The sequence below is a fragment of the Bacillus rossius genome, chromosome 16 (assembly GCF_032445375.1).
Source record: "Bacillus rossius redtenbacheri isolate Brsri chromosome 16, Brsri_v3, whole genome shotgun sequence".
NCBI classification, from domain to species: domain Eukaryota; kingdom Metazoa; phylum Arthropoda; class Insecta; order Phasmatodea; family Bacillidae; genus Bacillus; species Bacillus rossius.
The window spans coordinates 43797270-43815035 of NC_086343.1; the positions used below are offsets into that span (position 1 = coordinate 43797270).

Consider the following 17766-nt stretch of genomic DNA (forward strand, 5'->3'; position numbering starts at 1 on the left):
TTCAATGTCAACTGCAGAATGAGCAGTTGCCACATTGACCGAAACTGCAGAGTGTTCAGATGCCAAGGAAGGGTCTTGAGGTTCAATGTCAACTGCAGAATGAGCAGTTGCCACATTGACCGAAACTGCAGAGTGTTCAGATGCCAAGGAAGGGTCTTGAGGTTCAATGTCAACTGCAGAATGAGCAGTTGCCACATTGACCGAAACTGCAGAGTGTTCAGATGCCAAGGAAGGGTCTTGAGGTTCAATGTCAACTGCAGAATGAGCAGTTGCCACATTGACCGAAACTGCAGAGTGTTCAGATGCCAAGGAAGGGTCTTGAGGTTCAATGTCAACTGCAGAATGAGCAGTTGCCACATTGACCGAAACTGCAGAGTGTTCAGATGCCAAGGAAGGGTCTTGAGGTTCAATGTCAACTGCAGAATGAGCAGTTGCCACATTGACCGAAACTGCAGAGTGTTCAGATGCCAAGGAAGGGTCTTGAGGTTCAATGTCAACTGCAGAATGAGCAGTTGCCACATTGACCGAAACTGCAGAGTGTTCAGATGCCAAGGAAGGGTCTTGAGGTTCAATGTCAACTGCAGAATGAGCAGTTGCCACATTGACCGAAACTGCAGAGTGTTCAGATGCCAAGGATGGGTCTTGAGGTTCAATGTCAACTGCAGAATGAGCAGTTGCCACATTGACCGAAACTGCAGAGTGTTCAGATGCCAAGGAAGGGTCTTGAGGTTCAATGTCAACTGCAGAATGAGCAGTTGCCACATTGACCGAAACTGCAGAGTGTTCAGATGCCAAGGATGGGTCTTGAGGTTCAATGTCAACTGCAGAATGAGCAGTTGCCACATTGACCGAAACTGCAGAGTGTTCAGATGCCAAGGAAGGGTCTTGAGGTTCAATGTCAACTGCAGAATGAGCAGTTGCCACATTGACCGAAACTGCAGAGTGTTCAGATGCCAAGGAAGGGTCTTGAGGTTCAATGTCAACTGCAGAATGAGCAGTTGCCACATTGACCGAAACTGCAGAGTGTTCAGATGCCAAGGAAGGGTCTTGAGGTTCAATGTCAACTGCAGAATGAGCAGTTGCCACATTGACCGAAACTGCAGAGTGTTCAGATGCCAAGGAAGGGTCTTGAGGTTCAATGTCAACTGCAGAATGAGCAGTTGCCACATTGACCGAAACTGCAGAGTGTTCAGATGCCAAGGAAGGGTCTTGAGGTTCAATGTCAACTGCAGAATGAGCAGTTGCCACATTGACCGAAACTGCAGAGTGTTCAGATGCCAAGGAAGGGTCTTGAGGTTCAATGTCAACTGCAGAATGAGCAGTTGCCACATTGACCGAAACTGCAGAGTGTTCAGATGCCAAGGAAGGGTCTTGAGGTTCAATGTCAACTGCAGAATGAGCAGTTGCCACATTGACCGAAACTGCAGAGTGTTCAGATGCCAAGGAAGGGTCTTGAGGTTCAATGTCAACTGCAGAATGAGCAGTTGCCACATTGACCGAAACTGCAGAGTGTTCAGATGCCAAGGATGGGTCTTGAGGTTCAATGTCAACTGCAGAATGAGCAGTTGCCACATTGACCGAAACTGCAGAGTGTTCAGATGCCAAGGAAGGGTCTTGAGGTTCAATGTCAACTGCAGAATGAGCAGTTGCCACATTGACCGAAACTGCGGAGTGTTCAGATGCCAATGAAGGGTCTTGAGGTTCAATGTCAACTGCAGAATGAGCAGTTGCCACATTGACCGAAACTGCAGAGTGTTCAGATGCCAAGGATGGGTCTTGAGGTTCAATGTCAACTGCAGAATGAGCAGTTGCCACATTGACCGAAACTGCAGAGTGTTCAGATGCCAAGGAAGGGTCTTGAGGTTCAATGTCAACTGCAGAATGAGCAGTTGCCACATTGACCGAAACTGCAGAGTGTTCAGATGCCAAGGATGGGTCTTGAGGTTCAATGTCAACTGCAGAATGAGCAGTTGCCACATTGACCGAAACTGCAGAGTGTTCAGATGCCAAGGAAGGGTCTTGAGGTTCAATGTCAACTGCAGAATGAGCAGTTGCCACATTGACCGAAACTGCAGAGTGTTCAGATGCCAAGGATGGGTCTTGAGGTTCAATGTCAACTGCAGAATGAGCAGTTGCCACATTGACCGAAACTGCAGAGTGTTCAGATGCCAAGGAAGGGTCTTGAGGTTCAATGTCAACTGCAGAATGAGCAGTTGCCACATTGACCGAAACTGCAGAGTGTTCAGATGCCAAGGAAGGGTCTTGAGGTTCAATGTCAACTGCAGAATGAGCAGTTGCCACATTGACCGAAACTGCAGAGTGTTCAGATGCCAAGGAAGGGTCTTGAGGTTCAATGTCAACTGCAGAATGAGCAGTTGCCACATTGACCGAAACTGCGGAGTGTTCAGATGCCAATGAAGGGTCTTGAGGTTCAATGTCAACTGCAGAATGAGCAGTTGCCACATGACCGAAACTGCAGAGTGTTCAGATGCCAAGGATGGGTCTTGAGGTTCAATGTCAACTGCAGAATGAGCAGTTGCCACATTGACCGAAACTGCAGAGTGTTCAGATGCCAAGGATGGGTCTTGAGGTTCAATGTCAACTGCAGAATGAGCAGTTGCCACATTGACCGAAACTGCAGAGTGTTCAGATGCCAAGGATGGGTCTTGAGGTTCAATGTCAACTGCAGAATGAGCAGTTGCCACATTGACCGAAACTGCAGAGTGTTCAGATGCCAAGGATGGGTCTTGAGGTTCAATGTCAACTGCAGAATGAGCAGTTGCCACATTGACCGAAACTGCGGAGTGTTCAGATGCCAATGAAGGGTCTTGAGGTTCAATGTCAACTGCAGAATGAGCAGTTGCCACATTGACCGAAACTGCAGAGTGTTCAGATGCCAAGGATGGGTCTTGAGGTTCAATGTCAACTGCAGAATGAGCAGTTGCCACATTGACCGAAACTGCAGAGTGTTCAGATGCCAAGGATGGGTCTTGAGGTTCAATGTCAACTGCAGAATGAGCAGTTGCCACATTGACCGAAACTGCGGAGTGTTCAGATGCCAATGAAGGGTCTTGAGGTTCAATGTCAACTGCAGAATGAGCAGTTGCCACATTGACCGAAACTGCAGAGTGTTCAGATGCCAAGGATGGGTCTTGAGGTTCAATGTCAACTGCAGAATGAGCAGTTGCCACATTGACCGAAACTGCAGAGTGTTCAGATGCCAAGGAAGGGTCTTGAGGTTCAATGTCAACTGCAGAATGAGCAGTTGCCACATTGACCGAAACTGCAGAGTGTTCAGATGCCAAGGATGGGTCTTGAGGTTCAATGTCAACTGCAGAATGAGCAGTTGCCACATTGACCGAAACTGCAGAGTGTTCAGATGCCAAGGAAGGGTCTTGAGGTTCAATGTCAACTGCAGAATGAGCAGTTGCCACATTGACCGAAACTGCAGAGTGTTCAGATGCCAAGGATGGGTCTTGAGGTTCAATGTCAACTGCAGAATGAGCAGTTGCCACATTGACCGAAACTGCAGAGTGTTCAGATGCCAAGGATGGGTCTTGAGGTTCAATGTCAACTGCAGAATGAGCAGTTGCCACATTGACCGAAACTGCAGAGTGTTCAGATGCCAAGGAAGGGTCTTGAGGTTCAATGTCAACTGCAGAATGAGCAGTTGCCACATTGACCGAAACTGCAGAGTGTTCAGATGCCAAGGATGGGTCTTGAGGTTCAATGTCAACTGCAGAATGAGCAGTTGCCACATTGACCGAAACTGCAGAGTGTTCAGATGCCAAGGATGGGTCTTGAGGTTCAATGTCAACTGCAGAATGAGCAGTTGCCACATTGACCGAAACTGCAGAGTGTTCAGATGCCAAGGAAGGGTCTTGAGGTTCAATGTCAACTGCAGAATGAGCAGTTGCCACATTGACCGAAACTGCAGAGTGTTCAGATGCCAAGGATGGGTCTTGAGGTTCAATGTCAACTGCAGAATGAGCAGTTGCCACATTGACCGAAACTGCAGAGTGTTCAGATGCCAAGGATGGGTCTTGAGGTTCAATGTCAACTGCAGAATGAGCAGTTGCCACATTGACCGAAACTGCAGAGTGTTCAGATGCCAAGGAAGGGTCTTGAGGTTCAATGTCAACTGCAGAATGAGCAGTTGCCACATTGACCGAAACTGCAGAGTGTTCAGATGCCAAGGATGGGTCTTGAGGTTCAATGTCAACTGCAGAATGAGCAGTTGCCACATTGACCGAAACTGCAGAGTGTTCAGATGCCAAGGATGGGTCTTGAGGTTCAATGTCAACTGCAGAATGAGCAGTTGCCACATTGACCGAAACTGCAGAGTGTTCAGATGCCAAGGATGGGTCTTGAGGTTCAATGTCAACTGCAGAATGAGCAGTTGCCACATTGACCGAAACTGCGGAGTGTTCAGATGCCAATGAAGGGTCTTGAGGTTCAATGTCAACTGCAGAATGAGCAGTTGCCACATTGACCGAAACTGCAGAGTGTTCAGATGCCAAGGAAGGGTCTTGATGTTCAATGTCAACTGCAGAAGGAGCAGTTGCCACATTGACCGAAACTGCAGAGTGTTCAGATGCCAAGGAAGGGTCTTGAGGTTCAAAGTGAACTGCAGAATGAGCAGTTGCCACATTGACCGAAACTGCAGAGTGTTCAGATGCCAAGGAAGGGTCTTGAGGTTCAATGTCAACTGCAGAATGAGCAGTTGCCACATTGACCGAAACTGCAGAGTGTTCAGATGCCAAGGAAGGGTCTTGATGTTCAATGTCAACTGCAGAAGGAGCAGTTGCCACATTGACCGAAACTGCAGAGTGTTCAGATGCCAAGGAAGGGTCTTGAGGTTCAATGTCAACTGCAGAATGAGCAGTTGCCACATTGACCGAAACTGCAGAGTGTTCAGATGCCAAGGAAGGGTCTTGAGGTTCAATGTCAACTGCAGAATGAGCAGTTGCCACATTGACCGAAACTGCGGAGTGTTCAGATGCCAATGAAGGGTCTTGATGTTCAATGTCAACTGCAGAATGAGCAGTTGCCACATTGACCGAAACTGCAGAGTGTTCAGATGCCAAGGAAGGGTCTTGAGGTTCAATGTCAACTGCAGAATGAGCAGTTGCCACATTGACCGAAACTGCAGAGTGTTCAGATGCCAAGGAAGGGTCTTGAGGTTCAATGTCAACTGCAGAATGAGCAGTTGCCACATTGACCGAAACTGCAGAGTGTTCAGATGCCAAGGAAGGGTCTTGAGGTTCAATGTCAACTGCAGAATGAGCAGTTGCCACATTGACCGAAACTGCGGAGTGTTCAGATGCCAATGAAGGGTCTTGAGGTTCAATGTCAACTGCAGAATGAGCAGTTGCCACATTGACCGAAACTGCAGAGTGTTCAGATGCCAAGGAAGGGTCTTGATGTTCAATGTCAACTGCAGAAGGAGCAGTTGCCACATTGACCGAAACTGCAGAGTGTTCAGATGCCAAGGATGGGTCTTGAGGTTCAATGTCAACTGCAGAATGAGCAGTTGCCACATTGACCGAAACTGCGGAGTGTTCAGATGCCAAGGATGGGTCTTGAGGTTCAATGTCAACTGCAGAATGAGCAGTTGCCACATTGACCGAAACTGCGGAGTGTTCAGATGCCAATGAAGGGTCTTGAGGTTCAATGTCAACTGCAGAATGAGCAGTTGCCACATTGACCGAAACTGCAGAGTGTTCAGATGCCAAGGAAGGGTCTTGATGTTCAATGTCAACTGCAGAAGGAGCAGTTGCCACATTGACCGAAACTGCAGAGTGTTCAGATGCCAAGGATGGGTCTTGAGGTTCAATGTCAACTGCAGAATGAGCAGTTGCCACATTGAACGAAACTGCAGAGTGTTCAGATGCCAAGGATGGGTCTTGAGGTTCAATGTCAACTGCAGAATGAGCAGTTGCCACATTGATCGAAACTGCAGAGTGTTCAGATGCCAAGGATGGGTCTTGAGGTTCAATGTAAACTGCAGAATGAGCAGTTGCCACATTGACCGAAACTGCAGAGTGTTCAGATGCCAAGGATGGGTCTTGAGGTTCAATGTCAACTGCAGAATGAGCAGTTGCCACATTGACCGAAACTGCGGAGTGTTCAGATGCCAATGAAGGGTCTTGAGGTTCAATGTCAACTGCAGAATGAGCAGTTGCCACATTGACCGAAACTGCAGAGTGTTCAGATGCCAAGGATGGGTCTTGAGGTTCAATGTCAACTGCAGAATGAGCAGTTGCCACATTGACCGAAACTGCAGAGTGTTCAGATGCCAAGGATGGGTCTTGAGGTTCAATGTCAACTGCAGAATGAGCAGTTGCCACATTGACCGAAACTGCGGAGTGTTCAGATGCCAATGAAGGGTCTTGAGGTTCAATGTCAACTGCAGAATGAGCAGTTGCCACATTGACCGAAACTGCAGAGTGTTCAGATGCCAAGGATGGGTCTTGAGGTTCAATGTCAACTGCAGAATGAGCAGTTGCCACATTGACCGAAACTGCAGAGTGTTCAGATGCCAAGGATGGGTCTTGAGGTTCAATGTCAACTGCAGAATGAGCAGTTGCCACATTGACCGAAACTGCAGAGTGTTCAGATGCCAAGGATGGGTCTTGAGGTTCAATGTCAACTGCAGAATGAGCAGTTGCCACATTGACCGAAACTGCGGAGTGTTCAGATGCCAATGAAGGGTCTTGAGGTTCAATGTCAACTGCAGAATGAGCAGTTGCCACATTGACCGAAACTGCAGAGTGTTCAGATGCCAAGGATGGGTCTTGAGTTTCAATGTCAACTGCAGAATGAGCAGTTGCCACATTGACCGAAACTGCAGAGTGTTCAGATGCCAAGGATGGGTCTTGAGGTTCAATGTCAACTGCAGAATGAGCAGTTGCCACATTGACCGAAACTGCGGAGTGTTCAGATGCCAATGAAGGGTCTTGAGGTTCAATGTCAACTGCAGAATGAGCAGTTGCCACATTGACCGAAACTGCAGAGTGTTCAGATGCCAAGGATGGGTCTTGAGGTTCAATGTCAACTGCAGAATGAGCAGTTGCCACATTGACCGAAACTGCAGAGTGTTCAGATGCCAAGGATGGGTCTTGAGGTTCAATGTCAACTGCAGAATGAGCAGTTGCCACATTGACCGAAACTGCAGAGTGTTCAGATGCCAAGGATGGGTCTTGAGGTTCAATGTCAACTGCAGAATGAGCAGTTGCCACATTGACCGAAACTGCGGAGTGTTCAGATGCCAATGAAGGGTCTTGAGGTTCAATGTCAACTGCAGAATGAGCAGTTGCCACATTGACCGAAACTGCAGAGTGTTCAGATGCCAAGGATGGGTCTTGAGGTTCAATGTCAACTGCAGAATGAGCAGTTGCCACATTGACCGAAACTGCAGAGTGTTCAGATGCCAAGGATGGGTCTTGAGGTTCAATGTCAACTGCAGAATGAGCAGTTGCCACATTGACCGAAACTGCAGAGTGTTCAGATGCCAAGGATGGGTCTTGAGGTTCAATGTCAACTGCAGAATGAGCAGTTGCCACATTGACCGAAACTGCAGAGTGTTCAGATGCCAAGGATGGGTCTTGAGGTTCAATGTCAACTGCAGAATGAGCAGTTGCCACATTGACCGAAACTGCAGAGTGTTCAGATGCCAAGGATGGGTCTTGAGGTTCAATGTCAACTGCAGAATGAGCAGTTGCCACATTGACCGAAACTGCAGAGTGTTCAGATGCCAAGGAAGGGTCTTGAGGTTCAATGTCAACTGCAGAATGAGCAGTTGCCACATTGACCGAAACTGCAGAGTGTTCAGATGCCAAGGATGGGTCTTGAGGTTCAAAGTGAACTGCAGAATGAGCAGTTGCCACATTGACCGAAACTGCAGAGTGTTCAGATGCCAATGAAGGGTCTTGAGGTTCAAAGTGAACTGCAGAATGAGCAGTTGCCACATTGACCGAAACTGCAGAGTGTTCAGATGCCAAGGATGGGTCTTGAGGTTCAATGTCAACTGCAGAATGAGCAGTTGCCACATTGACCGAAACTGCAGAGTGTTCAGATGCCAATGAAGGGTCTTGAGGTTCAAAGTGAACTGCAGAATGAGCAGTTGCCACATTGACCGAAACTGCAGAGTGTTCAGATGCCAAGGATGGGTCTTGAGGTTCAATGTCAACTGCAGAATGAGCAGTTGCCACATTGACCGAAACTGCAGAGTGTTCAGATGCCAATGAAGGGTCTTGAGGTTCAAAGTGAACTGCAGAATGAGCAGTTGCCACATTGACCGAAACTGCAGAGTGTTCAGATGCCAAGGAAGGGTCTTGAGGTTCAATGTCAACTGCAGAATGAGCAGTTGCCACATTGACCGAAACTGCAGAGTGTTCAGATGCCAAGGAAGGGTCTTGAGGTTCAATGTCAACTGCAGAATGAGCAGTTGCCACATTGACCGAAACTGCAGAGTGTTCAGATGCCAAGGAAGGGTCTTGAGGTTCAATGTCAACTGCAGAATGAGCAGTTGCCACATTGACCGAAACTGCAGAGTGTTCAGATGCCAAGGATGGGTCTTGAGGTTCAATGTCAACTGCAGAATGAGCAGTTGCCACATTGACCGAAACTGCAGAGTGTTCAGATGCCAATGAAGGGTCTTGAGGTTCAAAGTGAACTGCAGAATGAGCAGTTGCCACATTGACCGAAACTGCAGAGTGTTCAGATGCCAAGGATGGGTCTTGAGGTTCAAAGTGAACTGCAGAATGAGCAGTTGCCACATTGACCGAAACTGCAGAGTGTTCAGATGCCAAGGAAGGGTCTTGAGGTTCAATGTCAACTGCAGAATGAGCAGTTGCCACATTGACCGAAACTGCAGAGTGTTCAGATGCCAAGGAAGGGTCTTGAGGTTCAATGTCAACTGCAGAATGAGCAGTTGCCACATTGACCGAAACTGCAGAGTGTTCAGATGCCAAGGAAGGGTCTTGAGGTTCAATGTCAACTGCAGAATGAGCAGTTGCCACATTGACCGAAACTGCAGAGTGTTCAGATGCCAAGGAAGGGTCTTGAGGTTCAATGTCAACTGCAGAATGAGCAGTTGCCACATTGACCGAAACTGCAGAGTGTTCAGATGCCAATGAAGGGTCTTGAGGTTCAAAGTGAACTGCAGAATGAGCAGTTGCCACATTGACCGAAACTGCAGAGTGTTCAGATGCCAAGGAAGGGTCTTGAGGTTCAATGTCAACTGCAGAATGAGCAGTTGCCACATTGACCGAAACTGCAGAGTGTTCAGATGCCAAGGAAGGGTCTTGAGGTTCAATGTCAACTGCAGAATGAGCAGTTGCCACATTGACCGAAACTGCAGAGTGTTCAGATGCCAATGAAGGGTCTTGAGGTTCAAAGTGAACTGCAGAATGAGCAGTTGCCACATTGACCGAAACTGCAGAGTGTTCAGATGCCAATGAAGGGTCTTGAGGTTCAAAGTGAACTGCAGAATGAGCAGTTGCCACATTGACCGAAACTGCAGAGTGTTCAGATGCCAAGGATGGGTCTTGAGGTTCAAAGTGAACTGCAGAAGGAGCAAAGTCTATTTCTGAGAAGACATGTTTGTTGAAAGGCCATATCCCACATTTTTTAAATCCTGATGTGGCAGAACTCATAGTTGAACTGTTCTCAAAGGCTTTATTTACTATATTAGGTATGTCATATTGGTTGATTCTGTGGCCTGGATGATTCTTCTGGAACATATCTAAAGCCCTTTCAAATGTGTCTTTGAAAGACTTGAAAACGGTAACATCCAATGGCTGGAGCTTATGCGTTGTATGGGGAGGCACAGAGACCATTATGACTCCCTTTTCACGTGCCAATTCAATGGAGTGTAAATTTAGGTGAGCTGCATGATTATCAAGAATTAAAAGGCAAGGATGCTCAAGAGTCGGCCTCACACAGTCCACAAAAAACTTCAACCACTCATGAAAGATGCTTGCATTTATCCAGCCAGAATCTGTGCACCAAGCAGTACTGCCAGTTGGTCCCCATCTAAGATTATTTCTGGTACCCTTTTTCTCTTTCCGAATATGAAACATGGTGGTAGAAAATTTCCTGCTGTGTTGCAACAACCTATAACTGTAGTCAGTTCTCCTTTTTCAGCAGTACTAACAACTCCAACTTGTCTCTTTCCCTTGGTGGAAAAAACTTTAGGGGGTCTGCTTGAAGATGTCTTTACACCGGTTTCGTCCATGTTGTATATTTCCAGTGGTCATTTAACAAAGCCATGTTTCTCATAAACACCCCATAAATTGTCATAAAACCTATCAACCATATCTCTGTTGAACCCTGCACACCGAGCTATGCTCGTAGATTCTGGAGTTCTGTAGGAAAAATCAGGATGCCTTTCATAAATCCTTTGAGCCAAGCTCTACCAGCTTTCCCATTTTGAAAGGGAAGGGAATGTTGTTCTTCAGAGTCAGCAAAAATGCTAACTCTTGAAGAGATTCTCTGGTTAAGCCACAATACATCATATCCATCTCTTTTGCATGTCTCACTATTTCCAGTTCCATATCAGGAGAGAATACCTGCTTGAATCGTCCAAGTACTTTATTTGATGTACCAGTCTGTAAATGTCTGTGTAAAGTACCAAGTGGGACACCATATCGTCTGGAAGCTTCTGCTATGCTTGATCGTTTGGCTTCTTCCATTGCTCGCCACATATCATCTTCAGATCAGCTTCCCCTATTGCTTTTCTTTTTGTAGTGATGCACCATCTGGAAAAAGACAAAATAAATTAGAACACTAACTTGTCCAGTAGTTACAAAGCCGATAGGTAGGTACCTAACTTAGTAATTTGGTTTGGACATAAAACATCTAGCCTATTCAGCCATAGGCAGAAATCAGGAACATTAGATGTCATCTTAAGTACCTATATAATTTTAATGTCACATTTTCTACTTTTAACATCAACCCAGAATTTTCAGCAATGTCTTAAAACATCTTACTTTTCTTTAAATCGCGTGAGACTTGTAAGGATAAAAAAAACCTTAAAGCTATGGTGAGTAACAATCCAAGATGGCGACAGATGCTTCCCTATCAGTGTGTTCTGAAAAATAATGTTGTGCAAAAGAGAGGGCAAGATGGAAAGCTTTCCATGTTGCCCCCAAACCAACATTTCCACTTTGCCCTCATAACCTAAAATTACACCTTTGCACTTAACATGTGATCTATGCATTGTCTAGCAGGACAAAATCACAGATGTATTATTAATTAAAAGAAATATTATAACTGTAAATATGTTGAACATTTTGAATGAAGTATTGATTAAAACAAATGTGTAAACACAATTTATTACTTATCACGAAAGTTTAGATGTTGACATGCCCGAAAAACAATTTGTGCCTATGATGTCAGTGTTGCCACTACAACATTTAATTTTAAGTTTCCCTTCTGAAAATGTTAATATCTTTGTAGTAACAAAATAAAATGAGTGTCATCTGGTGTCGCAAAAGGATTTGCTATCTTACCCCCTATTTCCATCTTGCCCCCCCGTTCCTCTACGAATACTTGCACATAGAAACTGCTTATTCGTATACTTACTATTTCGTCTACTTACCGCTCATTAGCATACTTGTTCTACCACATACTTGTTAACTCGCCTACTTGCTCACATTCTTATGTATTCTTACACCTCTACCTCGTGAAGTTCCACATTTACAGCGAATGGCAGCATGCACGCTTGTACATAAGAGAGGTCTGAAATCAAACTCATTGGCTGTAATTTTGAAATTTTTGTAAACTGAATTATTTTTAATGGTTTATCTGTTAATCTGTCCGTGAATTTAAAGTATAAAAATTTAAATATTTGACTAATTTCAGCACTTATTTCCAGATACACCAATTTTTAATTTTCAGATCACAAATTTTAAAAATTTTATATTTTTAAATAAAATATTTACCTATTATTATAATATTTTTAAAAAATAACCATTTTAATTATTAATTAAAGAGATATTTAGTGTAAGTCGTTAAAATAAATATTTTACTTAAAAGGGTGATGTTTATAAAACATTAAACATGAATAAAGATTTTTTATTTTGAATGTTTTTGAAATATCAAAAACCCTTAGTTTTTGCTCATACAAGAACTTAATTTCATTGGCCATACCTGTCAGCCTAACAAATATTATGAAAATAAAAATCAACGGTAAGAGAATAAATTATCGTAGGACAAACTCACATACAAACATAACAAACGCTGGTCACTCTAATTTCTATGGAGACCTCGCTTCTCCCGTTTAAGTATACGGTTTTAGAATAACATTCATGTAAAATTCTGAAATAAATATCTTTATAGTTTTTTCATGCTGCGGATGAGAATTTTAGCTGAATAACTTTGAATTATAAAACTCGTAGTTTATTAAGGTTTACATTAAAATATTCATTTAAAAATATCCTATTTTCAAACTTCACAGTTAACTCACATTTTATTAAATACTAACGATCATAATATCGCTTTTAAACGTGAATGTTCAAAAATCTAAAAAAACGTAATTTTGTATTAATTTGTATTGAAACTGGGACACAAAATTGTCAGTATCACCCGCTGGGTTAATCTGAAGTTTGCCTGAAAATTTCATCAAAATCGGTCCAGCCGTTTGGGAGTTCATAGGGAATATACATACACACATCGATCTATATATATATATATATATATATATATATATATATATATATTTGATTTATATATATATATATATATAAATGATAAATGTTACATATATATATATAGAATTGATTAATATTTGAGGTTTAGTTTTTGTAAAGTAAAATTTCTAAAATATTCCAATATTCCTCAACTTTGACAAGTGTCTGCCTTTCAGTTCAGTTAATGACTCAGCAGGGAAGCAGTGACAAGTGTTATCTCTCTGTTGACAGGTCCGGCAAGTCCGGCAAGTCCGGCAAGTCCGGCAAGTGCTGCAAGCAGCCAGCCAGACCTCGCCTTCCAGTGCTCGGCCGCTTGCCCAGGTGACGAGCAAACAACATCGCAACAACCTGGTTCCTTGTCACTTCTCCTGTTCTTGTACACTCTCTCCTATCGACGATATCTTCTTCTCTTCTTGGGACCACTTATTTTACTTAATTGTTACAATTCGTTTATTAGAAATAAAATTTCAAACGAATTAGTTGCAACGTTTTCTCTTGAAAGCATTTCGGTCACACTTCAGTAGTTTAAAAACAATATCGAAATAAGTTATAATCACATTGTAAAGTATTATATTCCATAGCCAATAAAAGGTTATGTTAAGGTATATTAAATTACAAATAATGAATAAATATTACATATCAACTGTTAATAAATAATTTAAGTGTTTTATTTTTGTTTTAAATATAGGCCATTTGATTGAGAGTTAACAAAACTTTTTTGCAGCAGCAAAAATTTGAAATAAAAGTGCTACCTACTTTTAAGACTGTATGCTGTCAATAAATGTTATTTAAACATAATTCCATTTTTTAAACTGTACGGAATGTTTCCAAATAACACCAATAATCCCCCGCAGATGATACTTGTAAGAAAAAAGGCAAAAATGGTTTTCAAATTTTCACGTCAAAGTTTGTTAAATATGTGGCCCCCAAAATAAAATAAATGTATGATATTTCTTATACATAGTTAAAGAAAATAGTCATTATTAATGTTAATTTAATTTAATTTCACTAAGTTCTAATCAATATTTCGTTTCATTTTGTAAATAAGTATGTATATAAAAATTCATAAAACAAGGTTGCTTTGTCCGAAAACTCTCAGGTAAACGGATTCTTCTCTAAGTGCACACGTAGTGTCAGATGTTAAATTCTGGATTACCCTTTAAGTGGGAAACGTTCATAAGTTTCGGGGGATATTTCCATCATTTCTAATTTACTGTGTGTCCTGTGTCTTGGCAATTGGTGACCTAGGCTAAGCAGTGTTTAAAAAAACTTTGCTAAGGGTGCGATGACTTTGGGGATATACACCAAAGACCTGAGGATAAAATGGGTCACTGAAAACTGAACACATGAAGAAGTGAATGTTGTGAGGTGCTCGGAAGCGGCAAGCAGGGTCCTTTTTGGTGTGTGGCGCAGGTTCGTGGATTAAAATACTTGCAAAGTGACTGACCATCTGAATTTGCTCCGTTGCTACAACTGCCAGCATTAATGCCATCACTCAGTTTCTTGCAGGCAAAAGGCCACATGTGGGCGATATAGTAAGGAGGGATATACCATGACTGGCTATCCTCCGGTGATCACGCACTCTTAAGATAAATTTATGCATTAAGGCCACAAGAACAGAACACACATGATGACCTCACAGAACATTTAGTACTGGCTTAAGTCTTAGTGAAGCAAACAGAATCGATTGTGGTTAACTGCTTATAGCTGAACATATAAATGTCTGCAGTGGTAATGATAGAACTTAAGGGGATTGGTGCACCAGCATCGTATTAAAAAAACAATATATTTGTTAATGATTCAGCTACTAGAGAAGATTTGAACCATTCTGGTGTAAAATTATTTTTTAAATTTTTTTATTTTAATTAAGTTATTGCTGATTTTCGGGAATTTTTTAAATTCAAGCTTTATTAATAAACTATAAAGAATTCAGTGGTAAAACTTTCGCAGATAAATTTTCAGACACGGGAGATATGACTGTGACCATTATTTTATCTGTAATCATTATTAATTTAACGTATTTACAATTTGAATTTTAATAAATGAGCTGCTACGAAATTGCGTGATATTCATTTGCGAATTTAATAACATTCGCGTTTTCATTTGTAATTCAAACGCCAATATATCTGTCGGCTGAATGATTGACTTTATTTTAGTCTTTAGCTTATTGCAGTCGGACCTAAAGTAAAAACGTAGCTGTAGAAGTTTGAGCAGCGTGCAAGCTCGGATACGAGAAATTATGGAGCGCGCTGGACAGTAGTGACACCTTGCGACAGTTTCCCGAACTGTTTGCAGCCAGTGTTTTCTCTCGTTCCCACCCTGCCTCAGCTGTCTGCTGTTTACGAAGGGGAGACGGGATTTCGCGCGAAACTGATATGAAGGCCAACGTACTCATTTTCAGTAGATAAGAGAACGTGTTTGGTCTAGCTCGGCGTATAATTAAATGGTTATTCTCTGTTATTATTGAGCACAGTGATTTAGCTAGATGTTTTTTGTTGTAAGCGTGAGATTTATTCAGGAATAAAATGCCGAAGAAACCTCCACCAAGCATAGTACACAAAAGAACAAAACTATCGAAAGCCATTAGAGCGCTTAGAAAAAAAGAATAAAGAAAGATAAGAGATTATTTTATTATAGCTTTTTTACCATACATTTATTTTTCAGAGTTGCGTATGTACAACGCGATGGACGCGATGCGACAACATAAAGATGTGTAAAATTGTAAACATGCTTTTTTTTTCCAGCAATGCGTGAACCATTCATAAACTATACTCAACATGTATCCGTATGATTACGTTTGAATTTTTTTTATTACAGGCATCAATGTTAACAAGTTTATTAAGCCACAATATACTTTTTTTCAGAAAAATAAGTGTAGCAGAAAACACTCAACATAGTCTCACACAAAATCAGTTTACATGAATGCAGTTTTAAGAAGTAAGCTTCGTAAATAATAGTTAAACATTATTTAATATATGCTGGTAACGTTTCCAAAGTATCAGCTTCGCCTTCATTCACGAACAATATTCGTGGCCTTATTTATTTATTTTGCTGGCGTTTCGTTGGTGACTGTTAGGACTGCAAAATTAGTAAACATTTTTCACCCTATCCTGAGTTAAATCTAAGTGTGCGCGGTTAGATGAGGACCAGATGTGTATCATGCTTACGCCTTTACACTCTACTCAGGGGTGCCCACAAGGGGGGGTAACGACGCAGACTGCGCCATTAAAATTTCAGGGGGGGGGGGGGAGATGGTTAAAAGACGAGAAAAATGTATATATTATTTACATAATTATAGCTTCTAATGTGAAAATACGATTCTGGTGCTTTGATAAATGAAAGGGATCTTGTAAATCAAATTGGCAACCACGCACTTTCCTCAACAAAAGCAGTTTGGCATCTGTCGGTTCAGGATGGAAATATTACCTGATATTACCAAAATGATTATTAGAAAATCAGTTTTGATTAATGCAAAATGTGATAAAATATAATACTAAAAAAGTATAATATTATAAAATAATTGAGTAAATCATTTAGGAAAAGGCATAAAAAAATTCGGGGGGGGGGCATAATTATTTTAGGGGGGGGGGGGTGAGTCATAGTGTTTGGGGGGGGGGAGGTGGGCACCTCTGCTCTACTCATGCGGGTATTAACCATGCGCGTAAGGGCGTGTTGCCAATGACCTGTACGATAGTCAATCCTCTACGGACTCGAAAAATGTCACCTGCTCATTGGCTACTTGACTTGTGACAACTGTTTGTTATAATGCCTGTGATTCATCGTTGATTTTGTTGAGGAGTTCTCAGGGATTCAGAGCCTCCCATTTAACTGTGGCCGAATTGAAGAAGCAGTACAAATGTTACATGCTTGAATTCATAGCGAATGGAAACCACAAATATTTACTGATGTAGTGGTTGGTAAAAAAAAATATTATTCGTATCGCGTCCATCGCTTCGCGCCATGGTGGCTCCTATATTATATGGATTTACAAAATATAACGATTCATTTACGACACTTAAGATAAGGTGTGTAGGATTTTAAGAATTCACTTGAATTAATATTTAAGAACATATTTCAGGATAACTTGTGAAGACGCTCGTACAGACGGCACCGGTTGTGATGACTCATTGTTAGGGACACCTGTATTTCGAGAATACATTTCGTGTCAAGGTATTTCACAAAATGCTGTAGCTTTTCTCCTGTGGTTATTGGCTGAGAGCGGTGAGAGGTGTCGTCCCGCTCTTGACGAGGCCAATGAGAATGTGGTCACAGTACTGCTGCACCCTCACAATTTGCCTTTCCTCTTATAAAAAGCTACAGTATTTTGTGAAATACCTTGACACGAAATGTATTCGCGAAATACAGGTGTCCCTACTCATTGTTACCAGAGCAGGGGCCATCTCGTGTACACGAAGTGGCATGCGAAACCTCAACACAACTCGAAAATCAGTGAGTTACATTGAAATGTGTCCGCTACAAATGTTCAGGAATTATAATTTTGAAATCGAGTAGAAATATTCCTGCAATTAGCATTAGGTATATTTTAATAGACATTGAAAGCGAATCATTAAGTAGCTTCAAAATCCAAATACCGGAATACAGATAGTCTGTAACAATACAGACCTCACCGACTAGATATGGTCCAGATTGTTAATACTAACACATTTGAAAAAAAACTGACTAGTTAATGAATATGTTGAAATTTTGTAAACCTGTTACTTAAGATGATTGGTGATGTAATAATGTCTCTTGGAAACTACATAAGATTTTAACTGCTTTTATTTCTCCATAAATTCGCAAATCACCATGGCGGCCAATTTACGATCACGATTTAGTTCTTAAATTTTAAATTAGTTTATTTGTTGAGAGCCTGGTACAATGTATCTGACCACTAAAGCGATCCGAGCCGCGTAGTGTATACTACTGCGAGGTTGCAGAAGTAGGCTCGGGTCGGGACGAATTTTGCTGTGAAGAAACAAAGGTTTTTAATACATATAAAATTATCCCAAAGCCGAAATTTGTACAGTAGTAGAATGAACATTTCTTAGTAACACGTCAAAAGTGTAAGTAC

At 42.2% G+C, this 17766-nt stretch overlaps 1 protein-coding gene across 1 annotated transcript in view; it reads left to right on the forward strand.

The window, feature by feature from the left end:
• Window positions 1-17766, forward strand: part of LOC134540408 (vitellogenin-like) — a 179742-nt gene that overhangs the window by 56172 nt on the left and 105804 nt on the right. The window contains exon 2 of the mRNA XM_063383127.1: window positions 12927-13016. Coding sequence (XP_063239197.1) covers window positions 12927-13016 — 90 coding nt within the window. The remainder of the gene's footprint in view (window positions 1-12926; window positions 13017-17766) is intronic.